General features: G+C 45.4%; 1 protein-coding gene across 1 annotated transcript in view; it reads left to right on the top strand.

Annotated features, from left to right (window-relative positions):
• The window catches only part of MYH9 (myosin heavy chain 9), a 215,191-nt gene that overhangs the window by 78,098 nt on the left and 124,514 nt on the right, over window positions 1-12,579 (top strand). Inside the window, exon 8 of the mRNA XM_082266538.1 lies at window positions 5,813-5,911. Coding sequence (XP_082122664.1) covers window positions 5,813-5,911 — 99 coding nt within the window. The remainder of the gene's footprint in view (window positions 1-5,812; window positions 5,912-12,579) is intronic.

The following is a 12,579-nucleotide window of genomic DNA, read 5'->3' as shown; positions in this document are numbered from 1 at the left end:
TTGATTGGTGTCCATGCTGCACCAAATTGTAGCACTTCACGTTTAGTAAATCAACACCAATGTTGGGATGTGACTGGCGCAATATAGAAGAAATAAGGTACAAAGGAACATTTTTGAAAGTTTAGGCTACGTATCGCTTTCTATTGCTAATTGCATGTGAGTAATGAGTTTTAGGCTTAGTTTCCACTAGTGTACTTGTCATGCCACTTTGGACACAGTCACAGTCGCATAACAAGTCACTCGGCTGTTATTACAAGCTATGGGAACAATGTCCCTCCTCTCGCCTGGGTGCTCCGTCCCACCGGGAGACCCAAGCGGAACATCCAGAATCTGCTTTGATTGGGTCTCGGATATGGTAACTCGGTAACCAACGGCGCCAGTTTTCAAAAATTGAAAAGTATTAAATGCAGAGCTTGGCATTTTGAATGCTTTGAAGTGCAGAGAAGTGGCTTGGGGGTCTTGTAGACACCAGATCCATAAAGAGTACCTGTCACGTGGATGTTTACATTCCTTGTGACCACAATAAGTGACAAAAAAAAAATTAAAGGGACAGTGTAAAAAATTAATAGAAGAAAAATTTACCAAACGCATATGTCATGCCTGCATGTGTAAACAGTGCTCATACCACATGTGAGGTATCGCCGTTATGAGCATTAATTCTATCGCAAGACCTCCTCTGTAACTAAACGGGTTACCTGTAAAATATTTTTAAAGTCTCTTATGGAGATTTTTAAATACCGTATTGTCACAATTTTACATCATGACATGTTTGGTATCCATTTACTCTGCGTAACATCTTTCACAGTATACAAAAAGTTTGGACTAACTTTTCAGTTTTTTTTTTCCTTTAAATGTTTGTTTTGTTTATTGATGTACACAGCGCCTGAGAATTTTGACCAGTGGGTTATACTGCCCCTTACAGGAGTAGGACACTTGGCAGAAAACCTAGACATGCCTATGGGCAATTCCAGGAGGTATACTCCCCTTTTCTGGTATAGGTACACTTGTTTTTTTTTTTATGTTTTTGTTTTTTTTTTTGTTTTTGTTTTCTGCCTAATCAGGCATAAGGACCTAGTCCCTTGCTAGGATTTTTGCCCTGCCAATTTTTTTTCTTTTTAGATATATATTTTTTTTCCCCCTGTGAGATCTACATTCAACTGCCGGACTGTGCGACGGGCTGGATAATCTAGATCCAGTGGTCACCCCAGTCTGGCCAGCGCATGCAGACCACAACTCTGGGCTAGGTCAGCCACGACAGCCCCACCGGACAAGGTCTGACCTGCGATTTAAAATTAAAACGCCTTGCAAAGTCCCATGCGACCAGTCTTGGCCTGTGTCGCATCATTCCTCCTGGCTGACAGCCCCCTATTTTAAAGACAAGGAGGTTGTCTGGAGATGTGCCCTCTTGGTTCCTGGTATGGTGAGTAGCTGTCTTCAAAGACCCCCCCCCCCCCCCCCACCCACCCAGTCCGTGACTGGCTGAGGGGGTACGGTGACACTCTACCTGGTGGGGGTACCTGCCCAGTTCCCCCTCACCCTTCTGTGCTTTGTCTGGGCCCCAGGGATCCGTACTGGGAGCCTCGTTGAGCCGCCATTTTGCTGTGGCCTGTATTGTGTATAGGCAGGCAGCCATGTTTGTGTAGTCCAGTGGCCATTTTGCTTTAACCCGGCATTGGGATCAGTGGCAGCCATTACAGTGGACCCTTCTGGGCGGTGACTTCGGCAGTGGGAGCTTCTTTATCCCCTGGTACTGACCCCTGGCTCTCTTCCCGTCTTGGACGCCGCACGCGTGGTGCTGGTGCTCTTCCTTAGCAGTGTATTTGCACATTTATGTGGGGGTCCCCCTATTCCTCATGTGGTTCAGGTGGGGAAATGTGCTCCAGAGACTGCGGTGCCCTCCGGGTCCCAACCATCCATTGATGCACTGACGACTGTTCCGAGTCCTTTTTGTGTCCCTGGGTGGAGGTGGCTTTTGGGCGGCGGGCTAGTAAAAAGCCCCCCCCAAATTTGTCTCCTCCGATCCTGAATCTGATTTGGCAGATGTGGCCCACCCTGAGGGGGTCTACGGCTATGCGCCTTGATTTTTTTCAGATAGTGATTCCTCCGCTTTGCCGTTTGGATAGGAGCATTATCCGTTTGTGGCATTACCCTTTGGTCTCGCCTCTGCTCCTTGGGTCTTCACAAAAGTGTTTGCTCCGGTGCTGGCATTGTTGCGTCAACGGGGATCGCAGTGCTGGGCTACCTGGACAACCGTCTGTGAGTCCCCTACTGCTCTGATGGACAACTTGGAAATCACGATATGGACTTTGAGGGAGTTCGGCTGGCTTCTGAATTATCAGAAGTCTGCTCTAGCCAGTCCAACTTTGTGGAAGGAAACAGAGTCCAAGGTCAGACAGTGTTCCTTCCTCTGGACAAACTCTGTGAATTGCATGCTGCTATTCATTCCCTGCTGTCCAGCAGGTGGTCTTCCCTCTGGGCTTGCATGAGGTTGCTGGGACTGATGGGGTCTACTTTCGAGGCAGTCCTGTTTGCACAGTTTCATTCGAGGTCCCTGCAAAGGGAGATCTTTGCCAAATGGGACAAGTGCCCAAAGTCCCTGGACAATCTGATCCAGCTGAGCCAGGAAACAAAAGGGTGTCTGGTGGCTTCACTCTTCGGCTCTTCACCAGGGCAAATCCTTTTCCCCCCTTGTATTGGCAGTGGTCACCATGGATGCCAGTCTGTCTGGGTGGGGAGGTGTCCTGTGCCGGCACTTCGCTCGGAGTCCAGACTCCTGATCAATGTCCTGGAACTCCGAGCGATCAGACTGCCTGAATCACTGGACGGATGGCCTTAGGGGCATCCGATACGAATTCAATCAGACAAAACCATGGCCATGGCTTATGTCAATCACCAGGGTAGAACAAGAAGTGTTGGCAGCTCTGGAGGTAGCGGGCATGCTACGGTGGGCAGAACTCTTCGCTCCAGCCCTCACCGCCGTACACATTCTGGGGTGGAAAATTGGCAGGCGAATTAGCTCAGTTGGCAGGTATTGGGCCATGGCGTGGTCCCTTCATTCGGATGGGTTTCATCAGTTGTCTCTAGTGGGGCATCCCTGAGATGGATCTGTTGGCGTCTCGGCTCAACAGAAAGGTGCAGAGATTTGGGACATGGTCACAGGTTCCTCTGGTGGCCCCATGGGGCCAGTATCGTCTGATTTACACCTTCTCTCAAGCTTTGGCCAAGACTCTTGCGCAGAATCAAGGCAGAAGGGATTCTGGTGGCTTTGGACTGGCCTCGCTGGTCTTGGTACGCGGACCTAGTGATACTGGTCGCAGATGTTCCTTGGAGACTGCCTAGAGCCAAGGACCGATCTTCCATCCTGCTATACAGTCACTGGCTTTGACACCTTGGCTGTTGAAAGCCGGGTGCTGAAGGATAGAGGTTTGCCTGGGTCGGCAATTTCAACACTACTAAGCTAGGAAGTCTACCTCTAGGAAGATCTACCATCGTACGTGGAAAGTGTACATTTTGTGGTGAGTCGCTTGGTATTCAACCTCACTCTCGTGGCTCGGGTCTTGACCTTTCTTTAGCAGGGGGTTGAGCAGAAGTTGGCTTACCAAATTAGTACCATCAAGGGCCAGGTGTCGGCCTTGGCTGTCTTCTTTCAATGACCCTTGACCATGCACTCCCTGGTGCGTACCCTTTTTTTTTTTTTTTTTTTTTTTTTTTTTTATTTAGGGGGTTTGACATTTGATGCATCCAGTACGGTCTCCGCTGCCACCTTGGGATCTCGACTTGGTGCTTTCTGTCCTCCAGAAGCCTCCCTTTGCAAATCTGGAGATTTAACTGCTTACGCTGTCTCAGAAGGTGGCCTTTTTGGTGGCAATCGCCTCTGTGTGCAGGGTGTTGGAATTGGCGGTGTTATCCTGACAAACCCATTACTTGATCCACAAAGATAAGGTGGTTCTTCGCCCATGTCCTTCATTCCTTCCAATAGTTGTCTGATTTGTATGAGGACATTGTGTTGCCTTCCCTGTGTCCCAGGCTAAAACATCCTAAGTAAATTGCGTTGCATGCCTTGGATGTGGTTTGGGCAATTTGAGTGTACCTGGCAGCAAATGAGTCTTTTTAAGAAGTCACGATTTGTGCTCACAAGTTGGCCTCGACCACTGCGATTCAGGCCTATTCGATCAAGGGTCAGGTTCCTCCTTTCCCTGTCAAGGCACACGCTACTCGGGCACTCAGTGCTTCTTGGGCCTTCTGTCAGAGGTCTGATGCTGGTGTGCAAGGCGGCTACCTGGTTGTCGGTGCACACTTTCACAAAATTCTATAAAGTGGATGTGTTTGCATCTGTGGATGCCTCTTTTGGCCGCAAAGTTTTGCAGGCTGCTGTTTAGAGGGTCTGCTCCCTCTTTGGGGGGGGGGGGGGGGGGTTATTTTCAGGTGGGCTCCCAGTTTTTTGTTGAGCCCCTGTTACCTGGTTGGCTATGGTGTAGCTTTTGGATTTTTTTTTTTTTTTTGGCTATTCCCACCCCTCAAGATTTGACACTGCTTTGGGATGTCCCACTGGTCAAGATTCTCTGGAGCTGTGTCAGTCAATGAACGAAAGAAAATTGGATTTTTGACTTACTGTAAAGTAACTTTCTTTGATGTTCATTGACAGACACAGAACCCACCCCTCTATATGGAGTTGTAATACTTCTGACACTGCTTGTGATGAAACGGAGTACCTATATCAGAGGGGGGGGGGGGGGGGGTAAACCTGCTGGGACTGCCTATAGGCATAGTAAAGTCCTTTTTTTTTTTTTTTTTTTTTTTTTTTTTTTTCCTCTGCCTAGTGTCCTACTCCTGTAGGGGGCAGTAAAACCCACTGGTCAAGATTCTCAGCTGTGTCTGTCAATGAGCATCAGAGAAATGGCTGTTACGCAAGACAAACATTTTTTTTCCCAAAAAAATTGCATTGGAAAAACTGCTGCACAAAATAGTGTGGTGTAATATTGCAACGACTGCCATTTTGTTCTCTACTAAGAAATAGGTTTGGGGGTTCTAGTTAAAAAAAAAAAAAAAAAAAAAAATTTGGCAAAGAAAATGCTGATTTTTAACTTGTCAAAAAAAAAAAAAACATGGTCTTCAAGTGGGTAAAAATTGCGTTTGCAAATACTTGACAAAAAAAATTGCAACAATTGCCATTTTATTCCATAGGGACTCTGCTAAAAAAAGTGTAATGTTTGGCAGTTAGAAGTTCATTATTTCTAGCAAAAAATATGATGTAAACAAAGTGCCAGAAAAAGCCTAGTCTAAAGTAGTTAAGGTTGCTGTATCAGGTCAGTACACTGTGCAATCAATTTATGCCCCTAAATATTTACATAAAGAGAACCTTTTTACTACAAATCTTATGTTGTGGTAGAAGTAGTTGAAGCCTAAAACCGAATTCAGGCATAAGCATTAAATTTGGGGTCACATTGGCATCTGTTAGGATTCCTCAGTATTTTTTTTTGGCCAGGTTCACATCTATTTATATTTTGCTTTATGTCTGGGTTTTATTTTTTGTCATTTGGCTTTTAGAAAACCATTTACTACTGTAATAAAAAATATGCAGAAATTGCTAGGGTGCATGCCTTTAAATCTAAGATACCTTTTGGTTTCAAATCTAAATGGTGGATAAGTGCACTTTTAGCACTTGTGCTTTCTGCCTCCTCTGGCAAAATAGGCTTTACATAGTACCTGCTGTTCTTGGACCACATTGGCATTACTTGGTTCCATACATTCTTAAGCTAGTATACTTGTATTCTCAGATGTATATTTGAATTTCCCCTTGACTGAGTGCCAGACTTGCTGGAAAAATCCCGTGCAATTCGTCAAGCCAAAGAAGAACGAGCATTTCATGTATTTTACTACCTAATGTCTGGTGCTGGAGAACACTTGAAAAGTAGGTATTTTCTCACTGCTGTTTGTAAATGTCTCAATGATTGCCTATAATCTTTTTTGGCTTTTTCCATCTTGGGTCATGTGACAGGCGTGTGGGTGTGTCCCTGCACCCCCTGCGTGCTAATAGACTTAAGTTGGTTGTATGCGGGGGGAAAAATTGCTTGTTCACGGTGTTCTGTTCTCACTACACGTATGCCCCAGGCGTGTGCAGCTCAACATACAGTTAAACCTTTAATCCTGCAATAACCAGTCCTTTTGTAACTTAAGGCTTTATTCCAGAGATAGAATAGTGGTCACAGGTTACAAGTCAGAATAGATATGCGAATAGGATTATGAATATGGAGTCAGGACTGATTAGATAGGATTGAGAATATGGTGAAACTGGAAATGAACAGACAAAGCATACAGTCAGTATACAAACATTAACAAACATATGCATTGAGTATATAACTGACAGTTCTGAGCATACCAGCGATGCTACAAAGGGGGGTTCAGAAATCCTTCCACAGGAACCTCAGATGCTTTCTGCTCTTTCCTGAGGTAAATCTACACTGGCATTCTCCTCAGAGAAGGGAGGAACTAATCCAGCAATAGAGTACAGGAAGTATCATAAAGTGCTGTATAACAGTCTGTCCCAGTGGCATCTTGTGGACAAGATTGGTAATACAAGTTCCAATAGAATTAATTCTGCTGGAGGCATGACACACGGGTTCTCTTTCTAAAAGTACAAGTGTCTTGAAAAGTATTAAAGCTGCTGAACTATATATTCAAGTGGAGGATATTTGGATAAAGTATGCAACTTGGGAGCCCTGATGTCTAACGTTTTATAATCTGCAAGCTATTTCTCGGTCATTTTAAGTTGCAAGTCCACTGTAGGTCCAAATTCACCTGTCAAATTCTGCCCAAATCATTGTTGGGGCCTTTGTTAAAAGGAAGGTTTTTTTTTTTTTTTTTTTTATGCTCTGACAAAAATAAGGGCTAGTATGTGGCAACTCAAAAATATGCACAGTAGTATCTCCTGTAAATGGTAAATAAGCCTGTTTCCCCCATACAAAATCGTAACGGGCACTATACTTAAAGTGGTGTAAAGGTGAGCTATTTTTACCTTAATGTATTCCCTGCATTAACCACTTGCTGCCAAATCATGTGCTTTTACCGGGGTGATGCTTGCCGTTGCAGGTATTGCCCCAGTACATTTTTCTTTTAGAACAAACAGTTGGCTCTCGTCATAGAAATCTCAGTGGCTAACTAGCCACTCAATTGCCAATACGAGCAGCGGAAGGGGGCAGCTCTCCTGTCCCACTGGGGGACTCAAGCTACCCGCCGGCTGGCTGGAGACCCATACAAAGACCAAGTCTGCTTTGACTGGGTCTCCGCTGTGGTAACCTGGAAGCGATGACGTGACATCACTTCTGGTTTACCTGGCTGTCAACAGCACCATTTTTTTGAAGCTTTAAAAACCGATCTTGGCTTTTTGAATGCTTTCAAGTGCAAAGGAAGGATTTGGAGATCTTACAGATCCCAGATCCCTCCATAAAGAAGTTGCATTAATCACTTACCGCAAACTGACGTATATATACGTCGGCAGACTTTGCGGGGTTATACCGAGATGATGCCTCTAGCTAGAGGCACCATCCCGGTACCGTGGTTTACAGCAAACGGTCGGCTCTCCGTCCGTAACGACCGATGCTGCTCAGGAGCCGCTCGATCGTTACCCGGGTGAGCGGGAGGGGACGCACCCCCCTGCCTTCTGTGACTTTCAACAGGCCTCCCGTCCCACCGGGAGACCCGAGCACCCAGCCGGCACGTCCGCCGGCTGGATGGAGTCCGGCTTTGATCGGGTCTCCGATGACGTAACCCGGAGGCGGTACTGGTACTGGCCCAGGCATTGGCCTGTTGCACTAAAAAGGGATTGCGATCCTGGGATATCTGGACGATCTTCTATTGAGAGCGGGTTCTCACTCGGCTCTGTTGGGTGACCGGTCAATTATAGTTCAGACCCTTTGGGAATTTGGGTGGACTATCAATTTAAAAAAAATCTGCTCGGACTGCTTCAGTGAGGTTGGATTATCTGGGGCTGGCTCTAGATTCCGCCTTGGCGAGGGTCTTTCTTCCCCTGGAAAAACTTCAGAAGTTGCAGGGAGTGACAGGTTGCAGGGAGCGATCTGCTTGATGTTGATCAAGGAGAATTGTCCCTTCATCCGGAGGTTTCATCTCCCCTCTCCTATGTGTCCGGTGATTTCCATCTAAATTAATACATTGTGTTGCCTTCACTCTGTACTAAGCCTCAGCATCCCGAGGAAATTGAATTGCACTCTCTGGATGTGATTCGGGCGGTCAGGGTTCACCTGACGGTCACTTGAGTCTTAAAGCGGAGTTCCGGGCACAAAATGGACCCAATTGATTTTGTGCCCATCCGCTGGATCTTCTTCACCTGAAAAGGAATTGGATAGTTGGGTATATTTTTTTTTTTTTTTTTACCCACCTTGTAATTGTAGATAGAAAATACTCACCTCTTCTTCACTTCCTCCCTCTGTGCCGCGGCTCCGCCGTCCCTTCCTCCTTTGCGAAGATTCCTGGGAGCTGAACGTCATCGCTCCCAGGAATCAATGCGACGGCACCGGCCCCGCTCGTCACTTCCGGGGCGACGCCGCATTCCCTGCTAAACAGCTTCTGGGCATGCCCAGAAGCTGTGGAGGAATGCGGCGCCACACCGGAAGTGACGAGAGGGGCCGGTGCAGGCGCATTCTGGGAGAAGACACGGAAGAGGATGTGGAAGAGGATCGCGCGGGCTTCAGCTGCCCACAAGAGATGGCAACGCTGGAGAAGAAATTTTATAAGTGAGTATTTCTTCTTGCAGGTAAGTGTGAACTGGGACAGATCAGAGGCTAGCCATTGTGGAATGTACTAGCCCGGACTGTCCCGGGGGTATGTCTGTTGAAAAAACGTTTTCGTGCCCGGAACTCCGCTTTAAGAAATTGGATGCTCTTTTTGTCCTTACTTAGGGATCTCGTAAAGGTTTGGCTGCGTCTGCTGTCTATATCGAGATGGATTAGGCAGACAGTGGTTCAGGCTTATTTCATTCAAGGGTCATGTTCCTCCTTTCCCTGTGAAGGCGCATTCTATTAGAGCACCTCTGTGCTTCTTGGGCTTTTCGCCCTCATACCTCCCAGTAGTGCAAGTTTGTAAGGCGGTTACTTGGTCGTCTGTGCACACTTTTACAGAATTCTACAAGGTAGATTTGTTGGCATCTTCAGATGCATCCTTTGGCCACAATGTTTTGCAGGCTGTTTAAAGTGCAGTTCCACCTTAAATTTAACTTCGGTCCATCTTCTTTCTCCGGGTCAGCTGAAAAACGGATAATCGCAATTTTTTTTTTTTTAACTTGTTTTATAAGAAAATATACTCTCCTTACCTCCACTTCCTCCCTCTGCTGCCACGGCCCGTCGTCACTTCCTGGCTTGCAATGATTCCTGGGAGCTGAACGTCATCGCTCCCAGGAATCCATGTGCCTGCACCGGCCCCGACGTCAGTTCCGGTGCAGGTGCGTCATACCTTGCTAAACAGCTTCTGGGCATGCCCAGAAGCTGTGCAGGGATAACGCTGCAGCTCCGGAAGTGACGGCGGGACTGAAGAGGATGGAAGAGGATCGCGCTGGCTTCAGCTGCCCACACCTGAGATGGCAGCGCTGGACAATACATTTTCAAGGTAAGTATTTCTTCTAAAAGGTAAGTGCAACCTGGGACAGTTCAGAGGCTATCCATTGTGGAATGCTCTAGCCCTGACTGTCCCGGGGGTATTTTTATGTTTTTTTTTTTTTTTTTTTTTTTAGGTGGAACTCCGCTTTAAGACTCTTAGGTTTTTTTCATGGGTGAGCTCCTGTTCCTGGTTGTGCTTTGTTACCCATTTGGCTAAGTTTACGTTAACTATTTAGTTTGAATTCTTCCCACCCTTTATGCTTACACTGCTTTGTGATGTCCCAATGGTGTAAGAAGCTTAAGAGCTGCGTCTGTTAATAGACGATGGAGAACTGGATTTTTGTAAGAACTTACCGTAATCCTTTTCTCTGAAGTCCATTGACAGACACAGCACCCGCCCCTCTGATATGGGGATGGTTTTGTTGATATGGGGATGGTTTTGTATCTTCTCACTGCCTGCAACAAAACTGGTGTATGCTGGAGCAGGGTGTGGGGATATGCCTATAGGGACAGCCCCCATAGGCGTGGTAAACTGTTTTTATTCCTGCCTAGTACTACTCCTGTAGGGGCAGCATAACCCAATGGTATAAGAAGCATAAGAGCTGCGTCAGTCAATGGACTTCAGAAAGAGATTTTACGGTAATTCTTGCATCGGTTTTTAAAGCGTAACCTGTTTGGTATCTATATTTACTCAGTTTTATATTTTACAAAGAAATTGAGTTCATTTTTTTTTTTTTACATAATTTCTAAGTGTCGCGCCCCCCCCCCCCCCCCCTCGAAAAATTGCATTTGAGCAACGTGACCTAAATTGCTAAACCCACCCTTTCTTTAGGGCCTCTGCTTTAAAAAAAAAAGTTTGGGCATCTGTATACATGTGAAAATCTTTTTTGCTAATATTTAAAGTCCCAGAAAACACCTGGTTTTCAAGTGGTTAAGGTAAAGTCCCAGTAGTTCTATTGCCCCCTTACCTCCCTAAATATTTTGAGTCCTGTAATGATCCAGCACTGTGCCTGTCTGCAGTAGCACTGGTTCTTTCTCCCCACCAGGCACAGCAGTGGAAGCCATGCTGTCACTCAAATCCTGTGATGAGGGGGAAGGGCCAAGCAGCACAGTTTTTGGACACGCACAGTCCAGCTCAGGATTGAGCCCTGCAGGTGTACCATCATTGCAGCTTTTATGGTGGCGCACAGAAGAGGGAGCCAAGTGCATCGGCAGGGGAACCCCAGAAGAGGTGGGTCTAGGCTGTTCTGTGCAATAAAGTGGCACAGAGCAGGTAAGTATAACCTGTTTTTTTTATTTAAAGTTTAACCTTTACAACCATTTTAAATGTGAACTTCAGTCAGCTGAACTCTACTCACAACATTGAAAGGAAGCAATGCTTGCTGAAGGTTAAACTTGTACCCATATAACAGGATTAAAATTTCTACTGTGTAAAAAGCACGTGTAATGATTTAGGAACGATTAAATTTACCTTTACCATTGCAGGCACAGCTGGAAAACTCCTTATGGACAACTTGATATTGCTCTCCCAAGATATTATTACATTATTTTTAATATAGTAGGAATTTGCCTAAATTTGAAGCTAGAATATATTTCCCAAAACTCCCATTTGCAAACTCATTCAACTCCTTTTATACTACTATAATTTGGAACATTACATCTTTTCAAGTCTGTGTTCAGTGTGTGTATATAGTGTGCGTGTGTGTCAAAACCTAACTAAGCTAAAAGCCACCCCCTTAAGGCTATTCTATCTACCCTGTAACCGTTAAAGATGTCTTGCTTACCTATTCTGAAGTCGGTCTGATCACACAACTAACTTCCAGCGCCGGCTTCAGTGTAGGAGGGACAGCCCAAGACAGATGCCCCAAAGCAAGCCTGTGGGTCACATTGCTCAAGCTCTGCAGCTGTTGGCCATCTCTCCTCTACATTGAAGATGGAGAGATCATGTGACTGGACCAGAGCTGCTTCAGATTTGGCAAATATCTATACCTATTTAAAGGGTAGAAGACATAATCATGGGATATGTCATTTCTTATCAAGAAGTGTTGGGTCTCACACTACAGAGGTCACGTATTAACCTGTGACAGTAATGTGGAATGCCACGCTTCAACACTAAATGCTCACACGGGAATGTGAAAATTTACTCTACTATAGGATGTGTTTGCAGGGCAACAACTAACACCATGAAACTGCATAATCAATGCACATTTTATGCAGGTGAAAAACACAAGGTGCAGCCAGAGATGTTTACTATGCCTTTAAGGTCCCATAGCCCATATTTGTTTTTTTAAAATCCCTAAACAAATATAACTGGTGCTTTAGGCTCTGTTCACATGTAGGCGTTTTGGGGCGTTTTTCTGCTCTAGGATCAGCTCTCAAAACGCCCAACAAGACGAATCCTATTCATTTCAATGGCCCCTGTTCACATCTGAGCGTTTTGACTCTGTGAGCAAAACGCCCAACGCTCAAAGTACTTGAGCTTCTTTTTGGGCAGATTACAGGCGTTTTCCACTGGTCTCTATTCAATCTAAAACCGCCTGCACAAACGCCTGTAAAATCGCGGTAAAAAACGCCACGCTCAGGTGTGAATGTAGCCTTAGAAAGAACACAATTTGCATTACTGGTAAGAGCACTCTAAATATGATTTATGTAAATTTTAATAGCTCAAACTAGCAATGGTAAGGCTATGTATACATAAAATGGCTTTCACACTTTAAATTATCATTCATGGAAAAGGATTGTTAAACTGTATTTATCTTTACTGCCATAAAATTTGCGTTTGCATGCAAAATTCACATGCATCTGTGGCAGGTAATGTTGAAGTGCTGCTGACCGTGCGCATGCATACTGTAAGGATCTTTATGTATATGGGGGAAAATAAGATGGTTCGTCCACTGAAAATGGTCTAAAAATTCCAGGTCTGACTTTAGTTTTTTTTTTTTCCTCCTTTGGTTCATACAAATGATTAGCA

The sequence above is a fragment of the Pelophylax lessonae genome, assembly GCF_965119305.1.
Source record: "Pelophylax lessonae genome assembly, chromosome: 8".
Lineage (NCBI taxonomy): Eukaryota > Metazoa > Chordata > Amphibia > Anura > Ranidae > Pelophylax > Pelophylax lessonae.
This window is presented reverse-complemented; position numbering and strand designations above follow the sequence as displayed.